The 21,910-nt window shown below is 40.5% G+C and overlaps 1 protein-coding gene across 1 annotated transcript in view; it reads left to right on the top strand.

Moving 5' to 3' along the window:
* Window positions 1–724: 724 nt before the first annotated feature.
* EFHC2 (EF-hand domain containing 2) overlaps window positions 725–21,910 on the top strand; it is a gene marked incomplete at both ends in the record, with an annotated part of 65,218 nt that continues 44,032 nt past the window's right edge. The window contains 4 exons of the mRNA XM_079535326.1: window positions 725–766; window positions 8,970–9,158; window positions 12,550–12,700; window positions 20,809–21,032. Coding sequence (XP_079391452.1) covers window positions 725–766; window positions 8,970–9,158; window positions 12,550–12,700; window positions 20,809–21,032 — 606 coding nt within the window. The remainder of the gene's footprint in view (window positions 767–8,969; window positions 9,159–12,549; window positions 12,701–20,808; window positions 21,033–21,910) is intronic.

The following is a 21,910-nucleotide window of genomic DNA, read 5'->3' as shown; positions in this document are numbered from 1 at the left end:
CCTATGTAAAATGGAGGAACACAATGTAGCATGGCTGCTGCTCTCTGGAATGGGCCGTGGAAGCGATCTGGAGGGCATCTTCCCTCATTAACAAGGAAAATGTGAGTTCCATCACACAAAAGGCACAACCCTTCCTCCCAGAGCCACCCGTGAGAAACTCACTCTATCTATCTTCTGTTTGAAATTTAAATCTGAGCCTAATGCCGCCCACCATATGAAACGAATGTGATTAAAACGACGGCTCCTTTTATTTTCAATTAAAATACACGGGAAGCGTTACCTTCCCGCACCACATGCAAACGCGGGCGCATAATGCGGCGCTGGGAAACCGAAACGTGCAAACCCACTGACCCAGTTCCACCCTCACGGTGGATTGAAATGCAAAAAAAAAAAAACCAAAACAAAACAAACAAACGAACAAACAAAAAAAGAAAACTTTTCCCCTCGCTTCTTCCTCGCATGCCATCCAGGGCAACAAAGTAAAACGCGCTGTATAAAAAAGTGGCAAAATGAAAAGCGTTAGAAGGTAATTCCTCGGGGCTTTCTACCTCGCCTAGGGGGCGCCGCGTTCGGCTGCGCTCGGCTCCGCTCGGCCTCACTCGGTTCTACTCGGCTCTTCTCGGCCCCTCTGTTCTTCGCCCTGCCCCCTTTTCGACGTCACTCGCCGGTCTCCAGGCAACGGCCCTGGAGCGCCGCGAGCCGGGCTGGCGTTGGCGGTCCGGTCATGGCTCTGCCGCTGCTGCCCGGCTTCTCCGTCGGCCGGAACGTGAGTGGTACAGACGGGACGTCCCTTCCCTTCCCTCTAGCCTCGTTGCCCGAGGGCCAGAGCGAGGAAAAGATGAGCTTAAGGCTGTCGGCAGGGCTGGCAGCAGGGGGCGTGGAGAGGGCGTTGCGGAGCTGAGCGCATCACTGCCTGCAGGGATAATTTGCTGAGTACTGTGCCGTGAAGTGATGTGGGAAGGGAGGAAGGATTTGGGAATGACACTGGAGGTGTTGCCTTTAAGAAGCAGACAGAGCAGTACGGGCTTTCTTAATAAGTGTGAAATATCTGGAGGGGAATGTGGTTTTCATGCTGTGAGCTGAAGGAGAGGGGACAGACTCTTTAGTAGGCACTGTGGTGATGGAACAAGGGAGATGGTTTCAAGCTCAAAGAAGGTAGAATTAGGTTGGATATAAAGAAAAAGAATTTTATAGCGAGGGTAGTGACACACTGGAACAGGCTGCCCAGAGATGTGGTGGATGCCCCATCTCTGCAGACTTTCAAGGCTGGATCACCTGGGCAACCTGACGAAGCTGTGGTGTCCCTGTTCACTGCAGGGGAGTAGGGCCAGGTGACCTTTAAAGGTCCCTTCCAACTCTAAGTATTCTATGAAATGACCAGAAAAGCCCTGGTTTCTGCAGCCCAACTGCTGGGTGCTTGGCTGGCTCCTGAGCCTAGTTCCTCCTGTGAGGGGTAGTACCAAAGGTGTAGGGAGGAAGAGTTTCCAAATCGTTTGTTAAGATGCACGCACTAATGCCAACGATACCATGAGCCTCAGCACCTCTTAAGATGAGATTGCTCCATGCTGTTAGCATATCTGGGAGCCCACTCTATGAGCAATAAACCAGCCTGCATGAAGTGGAAAATCTCTCCCTAAAGAGGAAGGACAGGTAGAAGCAAATGTAGCTACCTAGGTAGTCATATAAGGAGAATGAAACTGTGTAGAAATATGTGGGCTCCCCAGCCTCATTGGTGTGTGAGCATTGTGGGGTACCTGCCAACACGTCACCTCTTGCAGGACCTCTTACAAGCAGCAAGGATATTCCATGTGACTTCTTCCCCATGGTCAGCAGGCTGGTACCATTATTTTAGAAGGGAAAGGAGAAAAGAGTTGTTGGTGAACACTGTTTTCTGAATTCAAATTTGTATTGTAAAGAATTGGTTGTGTATGTACCACTTCAGATAGCTGCTAAGTGGGCACATCAGAAGCAGTGAAATTGGTGTGTACCATTCTTATCTGCTAGGTGGAGATAGAATAACAAATTGCTATGCAGGAACTAATTGTTCTGTAGTTTTCATTTTAAATCAGTTGATGGAGATTATTGTTTTTGGGGTTGTGATAGAGCTGTCTCCAGAGCCCTGTTGCAGCTGGCTTTGGAGAAGCTTTGTAACAGAGATAAGACCCAGTGTTTGACTACACATGGTTGAGGAGAGTTAACGTACAGAAAACAGTGAACATGTCATACTGAGTGCACACAGTGCATGTATGTGCAATGAGAACTACAGATGAGAAAACAAGTTAACACCGTCACCACAAGACGGTGTTGTGATGCCATAGTTACACTGTTGTGAAAACTCCTAATTGCACTTTTTGTACAGTCCTTAGTTTAGTGGGAGTAATAATGATAACTGGCCCTACTTGAAAAGCATTTGATCTCTTCATAGCTGTTGGCTATTCAATTTAATTTCATTTTGTACACTTCCGCAAGTGAGAGGCCAAGAAGAACACATTTAAAAGAGGAAAAAAATTAAAAATGACTGCCATAGATACACTGATAAGGAAACATTTTCTTGCTGATACTGTGACCACTGCCATCAGTGTTTCTTCTCACGCAGAAACAGTAGTAGCAAAGCATTTCCTGAAGAGGGATGAGCAGGGGATAGGGAACTGCTGCTGCTGTCAGTCCTTGGTTTATAATTATGGGTATTAATTCCACTCTTGTTCTTATCACTGTTCAAGCTACTGCTGCAATCCTCTGTTCTCTGCCTTCAATACTACCTGCTGCATATAGAGGCTCTCAAAAGGTGGAAGAGGTATACGTATCCATTTGGATGTATTTAATGAGAAGGCTGAGCTCCCAAAGAAAACCAGGGCTCTGAGGTGGTTACAACACCAATAACCCCAGGGCAGCAAGGATTGCCTCTGGCAAAGGGGAATTAAGAAATCCTTACACAGCGCTTGCATCTTTGTGTCTAAGGGTCACTGGCTCTTGCAGTACAGCTCCTCTACGATTATTATTACTCTCTGACAGCTCTACCAGGAATGCTTGCTTCCTCTCCAGCCTGCGAGCAGAAAAGCTTCATCTCAAGCTGCGTGCATCTTCCCTTTGCTGCTGAAGGCCAAGGACTGCAAGGCCTGGTGCTGCAAAAAGGCAGCAGCCCCTGTGTGATGTCTATCTTATTGTTTTTCCCCTTAACTGTAACTGACTGGTACCTCTTTCCAATTCATGCCCCAGAGCAATGCTGCCGCTGTGGTTCTGTTTAACTGAGACAAAACCTAACTGCTCGGGCATTGCAGCAAATTAGAGTAGAGGGTAATACACCAAGGTGATAGACACTTTCAAAATAGCTGGAGTGGTTCCTATGGTAACATAACACAGCATTTCCTCAGCTCTAAGAGAAGAGCTGGGCTGAAGGTGCCATGCATGTGAGGGCTGGTTTCCCCTGCCCTGACAGCACTGGGGAATGGCCTTACCCTGCCTGGTGGGGCATGGGGATCCCCTGTGGTGCACCACCCTGTTGAGTTAAGGAACGTGGTCATTTATTTTTGTGAATACATACTAGCTTTGTTCCTGTCACCAAAGCCAACATAAAATAGCCAAAGAAAGACCAAACACTGCTGTATCTTCTACCTGCAAATTCTGGCTGGTATGAAAATTGTGCAATAGAGAGGTTTTCAGCTTTGCCAATACAAGTTATATATGTGCCAACACACACACAAAAAAATCACATGCCTCAATACCCACGTTTCATGCTGCTCATGGCAGAAACACTACGTGTAATAGGTTTGCTCTGTTACTCCAAGAGTGTGAGTGTGGGCTGTGGCAGGAATGTTTCTGGTGACAGTACAGTCATGCTGTGACTTCCTCTGCTAGTGTTACTGATCCACTTCCTGCTGTGAAAGGCACCTTCTGATAGCAGGCTGCCGTTCTTGCCTTGCATCAGCAGCTGATGGAAAGGACTATTCCTGTGGGTTGGATTAAGTGAGTTCTCTCTGACCAGTGCTTTTCTGTGCCTGAGGTTTGGAATCCTCCTCAGAGAGAGAATTCTTTTCAATTCCAATCTCTTGGAGACTCAGACAAAGACTTTATAGATCTTGGGGGATAAAAGAGTGATACTTGAGAGTATCGATTTCTGCTGCAAACTCTATTGGCATAGAACAAATTCCCTCTCTTCCTTGTTTATTGCAGTAGCTTGGAATTGCCCTCACTTGTGCTACCATTGCTGTCTCTGGATTTTTCCTGGTTTAACTATTTGCTGCTGCTCTGTAATCATTGCTGTCAAAATGGGACATTCGTTTTCCTTGTCAGAGTGCTTTCCAAGCTCTTTATGCTGGGCCTTCCCCTGCTTCAGGCTCCGGCCTTCGTTCCTGAGCCCCTTCCACTGTTTGCTGCCTCACTCCCCAGGTCTGTCTGCTCACAGCTCCGGCCCAAATCTTTCTTAGCTTTCCATCAGGGCTGCATTTTTGATTGCTTCCTTTATACTAGACTGTTGTCTCCTCTCAGGTTGTCCCAGCTCTGGCAGTAAGAGCAAGCTTGTCATTCTGCTCCAGGCAGAAAGATGGTGCATCGCCTTCTGGGACATGTTAGAGGGACACCACTGCAGCTGGGAACAAAGTCTTAGGGCAATCCTCCTTTTACAATACCACTCATCCCTAACCATACTGAAATCTCTGAAGGTGAATGGGGATAATATCTGTGGCTGAAATGTGGCTTTTCAGTAGGAAATGGTTTTAAACTGAGACAGGGGAGGTTTAGGTTAGATATTAGGAGGAAGTTTTTCACTCACAGGGTGGTGACACACTGGAACATGTTGCCCAAGGAGGCTGTGGATGCCCCATCCCTGGAGGCATTCAAGGTCAGGCTGGATGTGGCTCTGGGCAGCCTGGTCTGGTGTTTGGCGACCCTGCACATAGCAGGGGGGTTGAAACTGGATGATCATTCTGGTCCTTTTCAACCCAGGTCATTCTATGATTCTATGAAATGAGTGCTTGCTTTGTGAGAGACGCTACTTGTGTTGTGAGAACTGGTGCTACTTGTCTCACTTCTGTTCACTGGCATGACGTGTTTCAAGAGGGCAGGATTCTGCATGGATTTCAGTGGCATAGCATGCAGCATTTACTTGTATTTCTGTTATTTAGCTGAAACAAGTAGGACACCATATCAGCAGTCCAAAGTAGTTCAGAAATGTCACTGTATCAAATCCTGATACAGGATTTGAGCCAGGAGTCCACAGTGCAGCTGCAATTAAAAATGAACATGGGGAAGAGTAACACAGTGCTGCCAGTGGCTTTTACCCTAACTCCCCATGGCATTTGCTTCACAAGATGTGGCCCCTGGGACAGTGGCTGTGGTGACAAATTTCTACTTGTGTTTGGTTCAGCTGAAAAGTACAGCTTCCTGTTGTGACTGTACCAGAGTATTAAAGAGCAAGATGCTGAGAGCACAGGGCAGTGCACCCCAGTGGCTGAGTCCACAAAACTTCAGAGAATCCCAACCTTCACATTCGTCATTGTTGAATGTATCCCCAATACTTATTTCAGGCTCACCGCACAGAAAATGGCCAGCTTTGTTCAGCTGATCTACAGCCAGCATTAGCACAGCTGACACAGTAAAGCTCTTTCCCTGCACTGTCACAGATTTCTTTTAGAAGTCGCTTAATACTGCTGTGGATGTATTGTGATGTTCTGTCACTATTTTCGGCTGGATGCTGTCTGGGTTCGTTAGCTGAAGTTTCTCAAATGTCATTTTTCTCTTTTGCAATCTTCCATTGTAATTACTCTTTTGCTTAAAAAGAAAAGACTTTTGCTTAAAACCTGCTCATGTTTCTAGAGGACACTTCGGTGATCTTCACAGAGGAGCTTATAAGTAGTACTGTGATTATTGATCTAAAATGATCTTTCTGTAAAAAGCTACAGGAACTCCACAAAAGATTCTTAGTAGAACTGCAGCTGTTGGGCCACTTATTTTTCAAATCACACCTTGAACTCTGTTGTGATTTCAGCCCTAAGAAAATTTCCACCAGGAGCAAATGTGGATTTCTTTGACAAACAATTTCTCACACTGTAACTGACCAAAGCCCAGTAAAGGAAGGACAGAAAATGCTTTTTGAAGAAGCTTTGAGGACATTAAGGGACTTTCCTTTGCTCAGGATAGCTGCCACCCTTACTGCGCTTTAATAACTTTGCTTTTCTCCCTTACTCATGCTTTGGTAATAGGCAGAGAAGAAGTACTTGCTGTGTCAAAATGGATCTGCTGGTGTATGGAGCTTTTAGTGTAAATGAGATGTTTTTGCCCACGAATTTCCTTTTTAAATCTCAGCTTGACTCTAGCTATTCCATATTAGACCTAATAAATGCTGAAATCTCCCTCCTGTTCTGTCTTCTCCCCAGCTTTCTATCAGCTTATCAGGGAACAAAAGTAATAATAAAAAAGGGAACAGAACAAGAAAGGGCAGCTTGCTAGTTTCCAAAAAAGAGGGAGAAAACCATCCTTACTGGAAATCTGCTGGGGAGGAGCGGCAGACCCAGCCAGTTCTCCCCGGCCATCGTCCTCACCTGCAGAAACAGTGCTGTGGGCCTCAGGGAAGGGTGGAATGACCAAGGGAAGGTCTTCTCTTAATGCCTATACATCAGTGCTTGTGCTGTGCACAGAAGCATGACATTTAATATCACAGCTCAAAAATAAATACATTAAAAAAAAGGTGCTGATATTAAATATTTTGTTTTGGGCATCTTTCCTGCAAATATGCAGCTCTTCTTTTAATCTTGTTAAATTCTTGGCTTGAGCGATGTTGCATGGCAGGGAGGCCCATAGGCCAACTTTGTTACACAATAAATATTTCCTTGTATCGATTTTGTCTTTTATTTCTTAAATAATTCAAGAACCCTTGTTCTTGAATAACTTTTTGTCCTCCTCATGTGTCCTTTATCTTATGCTACATGCCATTTGCCCTTTCTACTCACCTTTATTCAAAACTCTGCTTGCATTTTAGGTACTTCCTCTGGGGAAACGTATCCATACTCTCATTCATTCCTGCTATCAGTATGGGAGCCCCGTCTCACCTTGCAGCATCTGCTTTGAAGGGTGCTGCTTAGCCCAGCCTTTGTTAACCTAAGCAGGGTACGGCCATTGATTTTTATGGCATTAAAAATAATCAGTTATAAAAATAATAAGTAATGTGGGTTTTTTGCATACCACTGCCCTTGCATTATAAGCAAAATCTAAACTAAGGTAGGGATTGAGCTGTTCGTTGAGCTGAGGGGGAGCTCTCCTTCCTGTGTCATTGAGCTTAGAGCACCGTTGAGATTTTCACCTTCGGTGTGCACTAGTTTGTATATATGAGCAGTGAATGTTATGAGCCAAAGGTTAGCTGCCTTTCAGATTCCTCACTCAATTTCATATTGGCAGAATAAAATAACTAGTCAGCTCCTTTCAGATTTTGCTGCTCCACTGCTTTCACTCTTCCCAGAATATTGAATGTGTATTATATTATTCTGGAGCACTCAAACGTTGCCATGATGAACAACATTTCTCTTGGCCAATTTTTATTCATGATGGTAATGCATTGTTGTCTACACCTTTTTGGGGAGCACTAGTTTAAATGTGTGTGCTCTAATTACTGTTGCTCAGCCTTCAAGGAATCATTAAGGTTGGAAAAGACCACTAAGAGCACCAGTCCAACCAGCAGCCCATCCCACCATGCCCACTGCCCACGTCCCTCAGTGCCACATCCACACGGCTCTTGAACACCTCCAGGGACAGTGACTCCACCACCTTCTTGGGCAGCCTGTGCCACTGCCTCACCACTCTTTCTGAGAAAAAAATTATTCCTAATATCCAACCCCAACCTTCCAAATGCAGTGGGAGAGGCAATTCTGTCCCTCTGCTACATTACTGACATATCTGCTCCAGTGGAGCTTGGAGAATTATGCTGTCCAGCCTTTCCATTGCCTGGGTCCTTCCTGTGCTCTTCCCTAGCATCAGTTCCTCCCCTTTCAGCCTCAGCTTTCCTCACGGTCCCTCAGCCCCAGGCTGAGGGTTGGGGCACAACTCAGCTGTTCCAAAGCATTTCAAGGATTTGAAGGAACGAGGAAGGGAGCAGAGTAAGAGGAGCTAACAGGTCAATACTGCCGCTAATGGGAGGAAGGGTTTGTGGTGCTGTCTCCTGTGTTTGCTCTTCCTGTTTGTCTGATCTGTGTGGGGTAGCTGCCTCTGTGTAAGGGAGCAGGCCAGTAGAGCAGGAGCATTCCCACAGGCAGGACTGGTGCTCATTGGAGACTTCTTTGCACTACTTCAAGGCAGATTCCAGTACTAGTCAGGAAATGTGAGCAGGCAGGATGGCTTTCTTTGCAGTTGGTTGTTTCTAAGGACTCGATCTGTAACTGCCTGAAAAACAATAATAATGTAAAAAAAAAAATTGCTACAAAGGTTGTCTTTTGAAATAAGCCTGGATACAATAAATTTTCTGTCTTTTGATTCAGCTCCAGATTCCCAAAATTGAAGTGTATTCAGGATTATGTATTTTGCACTCCGCAGTTCAAATGTAAAGAAGGTCTTCAACATAAGTTATGACAGCAGACTGTTTTCTGGGTGCTCCTGAAGTGTTTCTGTTTGACCTGTGGGGTTCTATAGAGGAAGCTTTCCCCCCCCTTGCATTGTTCTTATGGGTGACTTGCTTCCTTATTCCATAGTCCTTATTGCAGGGAAGAAGAAGAGGGGGACAACAGCTGGTATCATCCTATTTTTCAGCCTGGCTATGTTACCAGAATTCCTTTCCATTTTGATCTGTAAGACAGAAAATTGACTACTGAAATAATGTCACTTCACAGGCAGCACTCAAGTTGTTACAGGTTCTCAGATAGTATTAAAGGTACTTACAGAAAAACTTCGATGTGATTTATCACCCTTGCATAGCTAGGTAACTCTTATGAATTTAAAACCACACATTAAAATGTCGTTTTCTCTCTTTTCTTCCAAATTTTTGACAGTTAGGGAAAGAAAAGTTCCACAAATCGCAGCACTGGGGCTACTGCAATAATGTTGCTATGCTGCTTGCAGAAGATAAACCTGGAATAGGAGGTGAACCATTACCTGGACAGAAGCTGAAACCTAAATCCAGCGTGTTTCCTGCAGAGCTTGGGTGTGGTGCTCCTGCCTGGATAGCATTTGACAAGCAGGTATGTGGAAATCAGTATCTGTATGTTTTTTTAGGAACAGATACAATATGACAGATGTGAAATTCAGTCAAATACTTCAGATTAGTTTTTGTGTGGAGAAATGTTCCTAGACAAACAAAAAAGGTGGCAACTTCTGTTTTTCCATAATACTGATATGTTGTATAATTAAGGTAAACATATGTTTTACAGCAATATACACAAATACTTCTGCACTGGGATACGTCTCCTATGGGACATCATAAAAATAAGGGGGTAGTTAGTATATATATCTATTTAAAATAGTGATAGCAAATAATTGATTTGCAACAACGTACTACTTCTTTTCCATTTCTTTGTTTTTCAAATGATCAAACAAGGAAATGTGTAGTTACAGGAGTGTAAGAAAGGCCTATGTCCGGGAGAAAATCTGCATGACCGCTAACCACAGTGCAGTTCTGTAGGATTAGAATTCCCTTATCTAGTCTTGTTTGTTTGCTCAAAGTCCTGTTGACTTTGTTCACATGTAGGGAAATAGATTGTGTCTGTTATAAGTGCTGGAATTTAAAATTAATGTATATATATACTTATTTATTTTGTAGGAGTGTAATGACACCTTTAAAGCTAGAGAGTTATCAAATAACTGTTATCTAGATGATATGAATTTTCAAGCACGCTGTCATTACTTTCCTTTTTAAAATTTACATTAAATGCTACTTGGTGATGGTTTATTTCTAAAGCAATAAGCCTATAATCAGAGAAGGAAAATGATCCAGAAAAAGAAATCATTCAGCAAATTGCAGAAATGTTGCATGACAAAATTATTAGGATATTAAACACTGAAAAGAATGACATAATTTTTGTTTTAAAGTAAAAGTCACATAGATAATTTCAGTATAATTGCCTATTTGTCTCCTTGGCAGACCAGAACTAATGCAAGAAAATGTAAAGCTTGAATAGATAGATACACATTGCCTCTGAAGTCCCTAGTACTGCTCACTTGCTTTTCACCAATGTGCTCAAATGTGAATTGGTATAATGTGCCTAAGTGTTAAGGCCTTGGCCAGTCCTGCACATGTTCTACCTGCACCCCTTTTTTGATATGAAAGAGTGCTTTTGTTTCTTGCGGACATACCTGTCAGCAGGATTTGGGTCCAAGTTTATGAAATAAATGAGTTAAGTAGAAAGCAAGGGGACCTGCTGGCGAAATGAGCTAGCTAGCTACTCTCTTTGTCTCATCAGTGTATTCCTACACAGGGCAATCAATGCAGGATGGGAGTTTACGGGTTTGGAATTAAACTCTGGAAGGCTCATGTCTCTTTTTTTTAAAATTATAGACAGTTAAAGAGTACTACCCAACTAATTTAACCTCCCCAGGTAAGAGCCTGAAATGGCATTATGCCTGCCAGCGCTGCAGTTTGTGATGCAGCCAAGTGGACTCCATGAAAAACGAAGAAGTGTTAATGTTTTTAAACGTACTCTGCTTTCTTACCCATTTTTCTTTCCAACTTTCAGCAGTACCAGTTTGTTGGAGGAAGGACGGGCGTAATACTTCATATTAAGTGGGTTAAGAAATAGTTTTTGTAACTTCATATGCCTAATAGGAAGCAGGTGTAAACTTAATTTCTTCTGTGATTAAATACATACACAAGGCTTCCTGGGCTTGAAAAGATGTTTATAATTTGACTTCCACAGGTGCTAGGGAAACCGCATGCCAACTTCGCAATATGCCACAGAGTTTGTTCAATATTTGTTACTTCCAATTTTCATGCCCAACTTCTAATTTCTAAAAAAAAGGGCTACTGTACACAGCAGTGTACTACAGATGACACATAAGTTAGGAAATGTTGAATTTTGACTATTTCTAAAAGTAAGTTTATTTTAAAATGTAAAATAAGTCATCATCTTCTTTAATGTTTCTTCTTCACCCTTTCTGAATTATGTTTCAATCTGCAAAACTGCAGTTGGTTGCTGAGCGTGTGCCGGTTGTACATTAGCATGCTCATAAAGAAGTTGCAGAAGAGTTTGCACAAAGTCATCAGGTGACGTAGACCAGGACATGCTTAGTGAAAGGGATAATTACAGTCTATGTAATGCTCAATTCTGTTTGAAAATAGATCCTTTCACCTGGCTGGTGTCTCATGAGAAGGCTGTTGTCAGAAATGTCCGCTGACAGAATTAAAAACAGTTAATAATCAAATAGCACAGTTGAACAATATGCTTGTCAGAAATTCTTACTTTAGTGAGACTAGCAAAACAGGGAGAAGAGAGTACATGCATCCTGGAGTTGTATAGCTTATCACCAGTTGGGCAAGGGGTGAAGTTCAACTCCGTGTTGGCTGAGCCCTCAAGATTCTCAGATATATGGGTTTCAAACATTTTTAAGCCCAGGTCTGCCAGATGCTCACTGGAATGGAACAACTAAGTTCCTGTTTTTCCACTGTGTCGTTTTGTCTAATGAACCAAGAATGAAGATTGTTGAATTTATTAATCATTACAAAAATGAATTATGAATTAGCACTGATATGACCCACATATTTGGTTGGAGGTGCTGGTGGTGGAAACATAGTTTTTAGTAAAAAACACACTCTTGCACTCTCTTACCACAGCTAGCATCCTACATACTACACTACAAAATAGATGTTTCTTGAACATTCCCTTGAACATGGTCTTGGTGATTAAAGAACATGAATGATACCAAGAAATATAAAAATCGTTTGCAAAGTTTGATCTGAGATCTCCTGACATTAACACCACTGGAGTAAACCACTGAATACTTCACCTGTGAAGGCTTTTTTCTTGCGTTATTTCTCTCCCAAGAAACCACAGAGAGGCCAATAGGTGTGCTCTCTGAGATTTCCTTTCTTGCTGAATTGCAGAATAAGGTAAGTTTTGAAATGACAGTATTGCACGGCTCTAAGTGACTCCTGAAAAAATATAATTTTTCTCATAGTCTTCCATACTACTCATTAGAGAGCTTGCAAGACCTGCTTGAAAAGGACTCTGCTTTTTACTTACCTCAATGATAAAGCCATTACTGTCATTATTTTCCAGGAATTCATTGAGTAGAAGTCTAAAAGTTTCTTCATGACTTAGGTAGCTCATTGTGCCATCAAAAATGCTTTGTTTGGAACAATTTTCAAGCAGCCTGCTGATAGTTCTATACTTGATTTATTTCTTTACTCTGGAGTTCCATCTCTGCTTAAATGTTGTGATAATAAAAATGCCAACCAAAGAATATTAAATTTATGTGATTTAATGTGGATTTCCATTCTTGCATTTCTGAGAAGTAAATCTATCTCCTGAAATCCATACATTTAATTAGCTTATAATGTGCACAAGTCTATTTTATTGATGCATTATGCAAAAGCATTGAAGACTTTGCTGCTTTATATGTATTTATTGTTTTTAATAGGTATTGTCTTTTGATGCCTATTTTGAGGAAGAAGTGCCAGATAAAAATCAAGAACTATATAGAATAAGACACTGTAAAATATACTTCTACCTTGAAGATGATACAATTCAAGTGGTTGAACCCCGAATGAAAAATAGCGGCATAATTCAAGGTATGTATTTTTAATAGCGTTTTATTTTTTGCTGAAAGTGTAAATACTTCCAGCGAAGTCTTGGTCCATTTTAAGGAATACATGACATGAATTCTTAATATTTAAATGGACAGTGAGTGAATAGCTGTAATCATCTTATTATGGATCACAATACGAACTTTTCTATTGTCTTAATTTTTGAAGATGTAGGTTTAGTAGGGCAGAATCCATTCATACACACACACATACATTTTTTCTTTAATGTGATCCTTGGTCTTTTTTTGGTTTTGTATCACTTCTGGAAAAGCAATTTGCATTCTGGATTTCCATTCCTGGTCCCTGTTCCTTCCTATGTTAATAAATTCTCTCGCTGAAGCTTTCTTATAGTTTATTAGAAGCTGCGGATATCTTTGCATTTACTGAAGGAGAGCACCTTTTGTGCCTCTGGCTGTTGGTTATGATTAAAATACCCTTGGCTGAGTAGTTTTTCCGTGACACTTCTAAGCTGCCTTTCCTCAGAGTCATATCACTACACTTGGGCCAGCCTGAGGACTTGTGGAGAAAGGTTTAGTAAGCTGATTTACTGGAGTATTAATGAACTTGGTTTACATTAAGAAAATGTGATCTGGCAGTCAACATCCTATTGCAGAAAGGGAGTACAGCTGCTGCTTCTTGATATTTATAGGTCACTGCCAAAATTAAAAAAAAGAAATTGCAAGAGATGTAGTCCAGATAAGCAGAATGTCTTGGGATGAGTATTTTGGGATGACTGCACCTCCCAGTCCCAGAAGATAGTTTATACGTTCTGGTGGATCTTTGCACAGCAATTTAGAATTTTTTTTTTAAATTAACTCTTTAATTGTGATATTCTTTTCCAAGATGATCAGATGCTATCAATTTATTTGTCTACAGAATAGGATAACATTTAAAAGTATTAAGCATTACATTTCTGTTGTATCTGGGATAAAGTTGCCTGGGAATTTTATCTTAGAGTAGTACTTTGAACCCTGCTTTCCCTGTATTGAAAAGTTCTTGCCAGAAATTTTGCTGGCTGTTCAGCAGGAACTGATTCTGAATTCGGAGGAACCTCATCCTAATCCTGCTAGGGCAATTGATTTTTCATGACCTAAAGAAAAGCATATTGGATCTTTTCACCTGGGAATTTATAAGACACTCTCACTCCAGCTATCTCTGTGAGGCTGGAAACATTCTCAGGTGAAGGATTTCCTTGACTTGTGTGTCATGGCAGTGGGAGCAAATGTTTCTAGATTATGTGGCTTGGAACAAATGACTATCAACAAAGGAAATATAGTTAAACTAAGAAGCAGAGGTGATGTCCCTGAGAGGGAAGCTAGAAACCAGGTTCATTAAAGCAGAAAGTGTAGCAGAAATGCTAGGTCATGGCCTAAAACAGTGATTGAACACCTGGTGGGAAAGCAGGGCCAACCCAAAGGAGCTCAGGTGCACTGCGCTTGAGTGACTGGAACGTGTGGAGCCAGGATCCACCCCTTCCCAGACCACATTTAAGGGTTGGCAGTGGAGGCAAGGGTATCTCACTGGAGATCCTTGCCCACTTGAGGCCTTCAAAGGTAAGCAGATGTTTGTTGTTGTTTCTGTGTCCATGGCTGCTGCACTGGGGCTTGTTCTCATTTGCTGCAACCTAGACTCGTGCCACTCTGCTGTTACTGGTGTACTTTCCGTCATATTATAGCACTACATCATTATAGAAAGCAAATTCAAGGCTGATTGCTTTGTATCTAGCTGTAAGAATGAGTCTTTTAGGTTGCTACTGCAGTATGAGGTATGTAGTCTACTTCCTCAGGCCCGATGTTCCTGGTAGTCTAGTGATGATCCTGAACTGACAGGAAGACTACAGTTTCCTCCCATTTCCTTGGTTGGATCTTGTGTTAATGGTCGTTGAAGTTATCTTTGGTACAAGATCTAAAATTTACTGTATAGTATTCAAAAGGAAGAGGGATTTTCTCAGTCTTCTATGCAAGGATGTCTTGAAGGCCTCTACAGTTTTGTAAGAGCACTTCTCAATATGAGATAAATGAGTATGTAGAAACACTAATTAGGTGGATTAAAAAGAAGTGTTCCAGTAGCTTAAAAGAGCGCTTCGTTTATTTGTTGCTTGTACCTGAGCTGGTAGAGAATCTCAGTTTATTGGTTGTGTCAAGGAAGGGAGAAGTGCAGTAGATTGAAAGATTCCCAAACCAGTTGGTGTATGTTTAGGCTTCACAGCTAATGAGATGACTTTGGGCCTATACTTTGTCATAACTATTTACATAAAGATTCTTCTTAAGCTACAGATTAATCTTATGGGGGGGGGGAAGATGGAAATGCTTGTCAGAGAATTCTTGCTCCTATGCACTTAGGCACTGACTTTATGCTCTATAAATGAATAAAAGCTATGAAACTTACCTTAGGGACAATAAGTTTGTTCTTGAATACATGTAAAAGTGGTCTTAAACTGCTTATTTTTGTAAGAATATGTATATAAAATGCATAAACCATAAAGTGCTTGTATGTGTATATACATTTATAATCTGCTTAAACCATTACTTTTGCTCAGTTTTCAAATAAAAATCAACCCGTTGCTTCTTTTATATTGTTCATATTCCCTGTTCTGATTGAAAAGAAGACTGAAAGGAACAGAAGCATAACTGCATTGTGAAGCTGTTAGGCTGAAGCACAAAGAATGAAGTTCTTGCCTGTGATCATATAAGAAAAGTTGTAACAGGAAGAGAAGCTGAGCTGAGCTGAAGTTCAGGGTCTTAACCATAACGCTGTCCTCTGTACCTACGCTAAAATCGAATATTTCAGTTAATTAAAATGCCTGAGTTCTGTAGGGGAGAGTTCAACTGTAAGAGAACTTGGCTTGTTGAAATAAGGGCAAATTGCACTGAACAAAAGAACACAGATGTGGGGATGTGGATGATGGAAAAACGTGTGGGGAATTTAAAGAACGGCATAGGCTTAGTCTGTGTGGACAGTTATAGAGTTGCAATTCAGGGAAGAGGTTGCATAAAGGAGGAAAAGAAGTAAGCTTTGGTGGAAAAGATGCTGAATAGATGAACTTTTAATTTATCTTTAGAATGAAGAAGGTAGTGGAGATCCTGATTTGCATGCATACCCAGGTGGAAGAGATGTAACAGAGACAGCTATTCTTAGGAGTGCTCTTGAAGAGTAGTTGTTGCAGTGATGGTATAGATCAAAGGTTGATGGTTGGATAGATTGAAGGTAGATCTTTGCTTGTCTGGTTAGTGCTTTGAGGCCACTAGATTACCAGTGCTTGTGCCATACCCCACAAATGAGAGCTTGATGGTCTGAATGGGTCTCTCTGGGCATGGGGGGGTTAAGGAAGTGTTCCTTCTGTGCTCCCCCTTCTGTGGCTAGTATTTGTTGCTTTGCGGGGGAAAAGATTTGGAGAGGCTTATGGACTGCAGGAAGACTTTGTGAAGGAACACCTGATAAGTAAGTTAGAATTCCTAGATTTAATTATGATTTTGCAAAATTAAGACAAATTGGCTTTAAAAAAGCCAGAGAATGTGCTTTTACCAGTGATCAAAATCTCGGAGTGACAAAGTAAGTAATCTGTGGGAAATGCATTCTAGTGACTTTAAAAAGTGCTTTGTGGAATTGGCTTCTATACTTGGACATGAATTTGGACAGTTAAGGTTACTACTGAGAGGCTGAAATCTGAAGTACATCTAATTTTGGAAACTGCCTTGCTACAGATTGGAAAAATATCTTGAAAATTCTTAGGAACACTGGAGGAAATCTATAGAAAGAATCTACAAAACTGCAAAACACAAAAGGATGCAGAGGCCAACCTGAACTTGAGAAACCAGAATCAAAGCAAAAAAATACCAGGGCAATCACAATGCACAAGAACTAATCAAAGATAAGGAATGAAGGAAAGAACAGTCAATTTTACCTCATAACAAACTCTGCAATGTTCTTCCAGAGCCAGGAAGCTAATTATTCTCCTTATATAAAAGTACACTCTCTCTTTAGAGAACCAGTTTAGATGGGACAATACTAGCATTTTGTAGTTTTAATTTTCAGTTCAAAGGACTGTGGCTGGCTGATACTGCCTTATCAAAAGGTTATTTATGTCCCCTGGGGTTAAGTGTAGCTTCCAGAGCAATCCAGGCCTTGAGAGCCAGAGCACAGTAGAGAGGCTGGCTGATTTTCCCCCAAGGTCAGCCAGCTGAAGAAGAAAGTGAAGCTGCCTGCTGGCGAGGTTCCCAAGGCTGACTGGCTGAAGAGGAAAGTGCAGTTGGGAAAGTGAAGTTGTAGGCAGCTCCTTCAGTATAACTGATTATCTGAAAGTTTAAGAACTCCTTGGAGACCTTGAAATAATCACGATCTTGCTTTTTAATGGTGACCAAAGCAGGACCTGGCTACCTTCAGAGATGGGTGACTAAGTAAATGTAAGAAACTCCCTTGTTTCTTAGGAGGAACTCTTTGTGTTCCTTTCTTCTTTCTGTGTAAACAGTCAGAGCGTGCAAAATCCAAGTGTTACCCATTCCGCTCCTCTCTAGTACGCTCCTGAGTAGTGCAGAGGGAGTAAGCTGTGCTGAGGAAATTCTTGATACCACTTTTGTCTTTCTGCAGAGCAATATAGCAGCAGAGACCAAATTGTGTGTTGCCCAACTGCCCATGCTGCCTTGTAAGCAAAAATCTTTCACTGCTATTAAGGTCTCCTTAATAGGGTCTAATAAAGTCTCCTCTGCTGCGGTAGCTGCCAAATACTCAGAAACCCAGAGAGAAGAAAAAATCTGCTACAGATTGTGATGTTGGAACTTGATGGCACCATTATTGGCTGAGAAAAGCAGCACACCAACTTCCTTTACAAGAACACAGTATAGAAGAGCTGTAGGCTGACCAGATGCAAATATTTAGGATCCTGATTTGTACTGCAGTTGGATAGCGTACTCAAACTGATAGAAGACATCCATCCTTGACAATAAGACTGTTGCATGTGCACAGATCCTTCTACAATGATATCTAATGTGTTTCTAGAAGTAAAAATAGAATTATTTTCCAAAAGAAAGGTCCCAGCATTTTTTAAATTATCCTAACATGAGCTCATCACATTTTATTAAATTTCAAGTTCAACAACATAAAACATTTTCTCCACGTGTGTAAATCAGGCACAGTGATATCTAATAAAAATGGAGGTTTGCTAGACTTGATATTATCTATATGAGACATTTTCCATTAGGAAATAAGTTCTTATCCCTTCAGAACAAAATGTACTTAGAAAAGAGATATGGAAAAAAAAGCTGTATGTTTACTTACTGGTTCTGAGGTGAATATAACTTCAGAAAACATGTCAGAAAATTGTAAACAATTATATTTTAAATAAAATTATAATAAACTTTTGCATTAATGTGGGGGGGTCTGTTCTGGTAAGCACATTATCTCTTTATTTTGTTGGAGCAACTCAACGATTAAGCAAAATTAGGTAAAGTTTTTGAATCATGTGTTTTTGTTAATGGCAGTGCTATGGGGTCTTGCATCATGTTAAACATATTTTCTAATTAACATTTCTGTGAAGATACCTCTTAAATATATGTATGTTTAAGCTGATAGAACTTCAAATTTATTTCATAGCCAAAGTGTCAGATTTTAGTACATGTGAAATGTTAGAATGCTGAAAAGCTCTAAAATAATTTATTTAATGTGAATATAAAGTAGAGTTGCTTTGTTGCTTTATTCCCCTGAAAATTTATGGGAGTTGAACTAATTATGCGTTATATTGTAAGAGTTTACTCATTATAGGAGTTAGAATTTAACAAACAACTCTGATAATGTAGTTGTGGAAGGTATTTCATACAGATTAGTCCCTAGTGAAATAAACTGAACAGTGAAGAATTTCCATGGAGTAATTCAGAACTAAGGCCAGTAAAACACTAAACATAAATAAACAGCAATATATTTCTCCCACCTTCTCTGCCTCTCTTCATCTTTCCTCCACTCCCTCCTACCCCCAGTCCAAAAAAAAAATAATGCTGAAAAACCTTCAGAAGGAACTTAAAGGGAAACACTACCAGATGCACAGCTGAAGGGCCCTGGAAAAAGTTCTGTAATGAGAGATAATGAGATATTTTTTTTAGATAATTGCCTAATTGTCTACTCTTGTTGTAGTAAGTTAGTACTTGAACTATCTTTAGCTTTGGAATTTTTGTGTGTTTACTGTTGTTGTTTTCAAGTTGCACCTTTTATTATTGTAGTTATAAAGTTGTTGGGAAGGTATGGTGGCAAGGAATTGTTGTAGTCATGTGTGCTGGTGGTTTCTACCTGGTGTTAGGCAGTGGGTATCTGCAGGGTTACAGGGATATCCAAGTTGGTAAGCACAACAAAGATGGTGAGATTGAGGACTGGACCATCTTTGTATTCTCTACATATTATCTTCACACAGAGACACCTTTGTATTGATGTGGCAAAACTTTCACTGCTATTGTTTTTGTTCTCTTGTAATGTTGAAAACAAGAGCTTGGACCCAGCTCTGCCAATATGAAGTTCTTTGGGAACTCAAACTTTACTCATGATAAATCATAGTTTGTCATACGTGCAGCTGCATAACATTCCTTTAATGTACGTCCTTCTTATTTAACCTGCTGAGGCTGTTGTTTATAGGGTATTTTTGAAATACTTGTGGTATTTCAGACTCCCAGAATGGTTGAAGCTGGAAGGAATCTCTTAAGATAATCTGGTCCAAGTCGTCTGCTCAAAGCAAGGTCACCTAGAGCAGGGTGTCTATGGCCATAGCCAGTGGGGTTTTCAGTGTCTCCAAGGATGGAAATTCTACAACCTCTCTGGGAAATCTCTTGCAGTACGTTTGCTTAGCATCACAGTAAAAGTGTTTCCTTGTGTTTGGATGGAATATGGAATTTCTTATTGTTATTTTTTATTTGCACCCATTGTCTCTTCTCTTGTCCCTGGGTACCACCTGGCTTTGTCTTCTTTATTCCTCCTCATCGTGTATTTATAGGCATTGCAGAGGTCCCCCTTAAGCTTTTACTGTTCCAGGGTAAGTAGTTTCAGCTCTATCAGCCTTTTCTCATGTGAAGTCTCTTCTCTGTCATCGAGTAACTTTTGAAGCATTACCCAATTCATCGATATGAGTTTTCAGCTGATAAACACATAGCAGATTACTCCTCCTTTAATGTAGTGAATATAAACAAATGCAATGCTCCAAAAATAATAGTGCCTACTTTCACAAAAGTACTCTAAAGAAGGAAGCTTGTCTACTAGCTCTAGTAAAGTTCAGATCTTTTTTTTTTCCCTTTTCTCTCTTGGCCCCCCCCCCCCCTTTTTTTTTTTTTTTTTTTTTTCTCTCTACTTTTTACTTCTTTGCTTGGTTGGCAGCCCTCCCTGTGGCAGAGGGTTTGGAACTTGATCATCCCTTCCAAACCAAGCCATTCTGTGAATTTTAAGGAAGCTCAGTTGAATGCCCTTGCTTCCAAACTTGATAGGTCAGGTGTTTTCCCTTAGTAGGGCATTTTTTTTTTTTTTCTTCTATGACCTTGATCGTATATGACTACTGTCACCCCACAGGATGTAAAGACAAATTTTATCTTTCCTGCACATTCCTACCCTGTGACTTTGCACAACACTGTGTGTGTGTGTGTGTGTGTGTGTGTGTGTGTGTGGTGGGTTTTTTTTTTTTTTTTTTTTTTAGAAGAAAAATTACTTATTCTATTAAGTACAGGAGACTACTTTTCACTGGAAGTGAAAGACGTCTCTTCTTTTAATGAAAGGTTGTGCTGTTCTTATTGGATAAAGTACTGACCAGTTACCTGTAAGGAGCAAATAGGAATTCATTTCTATTTACAAAGGTGCTAACTTTCTGCATTAGCCTACGTTTTGTGCTTGAACTTGAAGTGCTAGAAGGTGATCATTGTGTAGAGGTGTTGTTATTAAAATAAGATCCTCTTATCTGATAGTTCCTTTGCTGAGTGAAGGATAATTTTTTTTTTTTTTTTTTTTTTTTTTTTTCCCCCATATAGTTTCATCTGCTTTGGTTGTATCAGTATAGGAAACTAGCATATCTATGAAATGATCCCCAGAGAAAAGGATGTTCACTCTTTGAATTTATTTTAATTCTTTTACAGGAACTATTGTTCAACGTCATCGGATTCCACTTCCATCTCCTAATGAAGATCAGTTCTATACTATAGATCATTTCAATATCAACACTGAAGTAATCTTTTATGCTCGAAGATACAAGATTATAGATTGTGACCAGTTCACAAAAAATTTCTTGAGGAAGATGGGATTTAAATTAAATCCTCCAGGAAATTGTCCAGATGACCCATATACCAAAGAGCGGCAAAAGGTCAGATGAGGCAGTAAAAGTGAATACGTGATTTTAATCGAAGTGCAATTTCTATTAGTGATATGTATGATGTAAAATATTTCTCTGAGCAAATAATGCGCCTATTTCAACATAATGAATCACAAGAGAGAACTTGCTTCTTAAAATTTGACTATATGGCTCATTGTACTGACATAGTTTTCTTCTGATGTGTTCACATACCTTTTGAAAAAGAAATGTGATAAAATCTTTGCCTTTTGTGTGTGTGGGCATTATCTTGATAAAACTGGTGTAAAACTTATCTCTCATGGCAAAAAAAAAAAAAAAAAAGCACTCAAATATGTTGAATGAGAATTATCCTTAAGTTGTGTGCGAAGTAGATAAACAATGTTAAATTTACCATCTACATAACATATTTTCAGCCTTACATACATGAGTCAGGTTTATTAGAATCAATGCTGCTGTCTGGTTTTTCATATGGCCTCAAACTTTAACCAGCAGTATTGATTAGGAATAGCACTGTCATGGATTTTCATGTCGTACTTGATGTCTAGTACAGATAAATGACTTTTCTCTGTAAACATTGGTTGGTGGATTGGTGAAAATAAATGCTATGTATTACAGAAAAAGCATCACAGAATTGTTCTTCAACCTGGAATAACAATATTTATTTTCACAATGTCTGTTGAAAATAAAAACTGCAGTAGTACGTTTTCTGTGCATGTAATTGTCATTTCTGTAAGTGCATCAGACTCTGTGATCTCTTTTGAACAAACTCCTCAGGAGTGCTCATTACGTAATTAAAAGATGTAGGGTGGGAATGGTAGTCTCTAGCCACTTGAAACCAGGGAGGTACAAGCACAGCTATCTCTGAACTAAAGGGATAAATTAGGATGCTA

Source organism: Tetrao urogallus (assembly GCF_951394365.1).
Source record: "Tetrao urogallus genome assembly, chromosome: 1".
Taxonomy (NCBI): Eukaryota; Metazoa; Chordata; class Aves; order Galliformes; family Phasianidae; genus Tetrao; species Tetrao urogallus.
The sequence above is the reverse complement of the archived record's forward strand: the minus strand, read 5'-3'. Positions and strand labels throughout refer to the sequence as shown.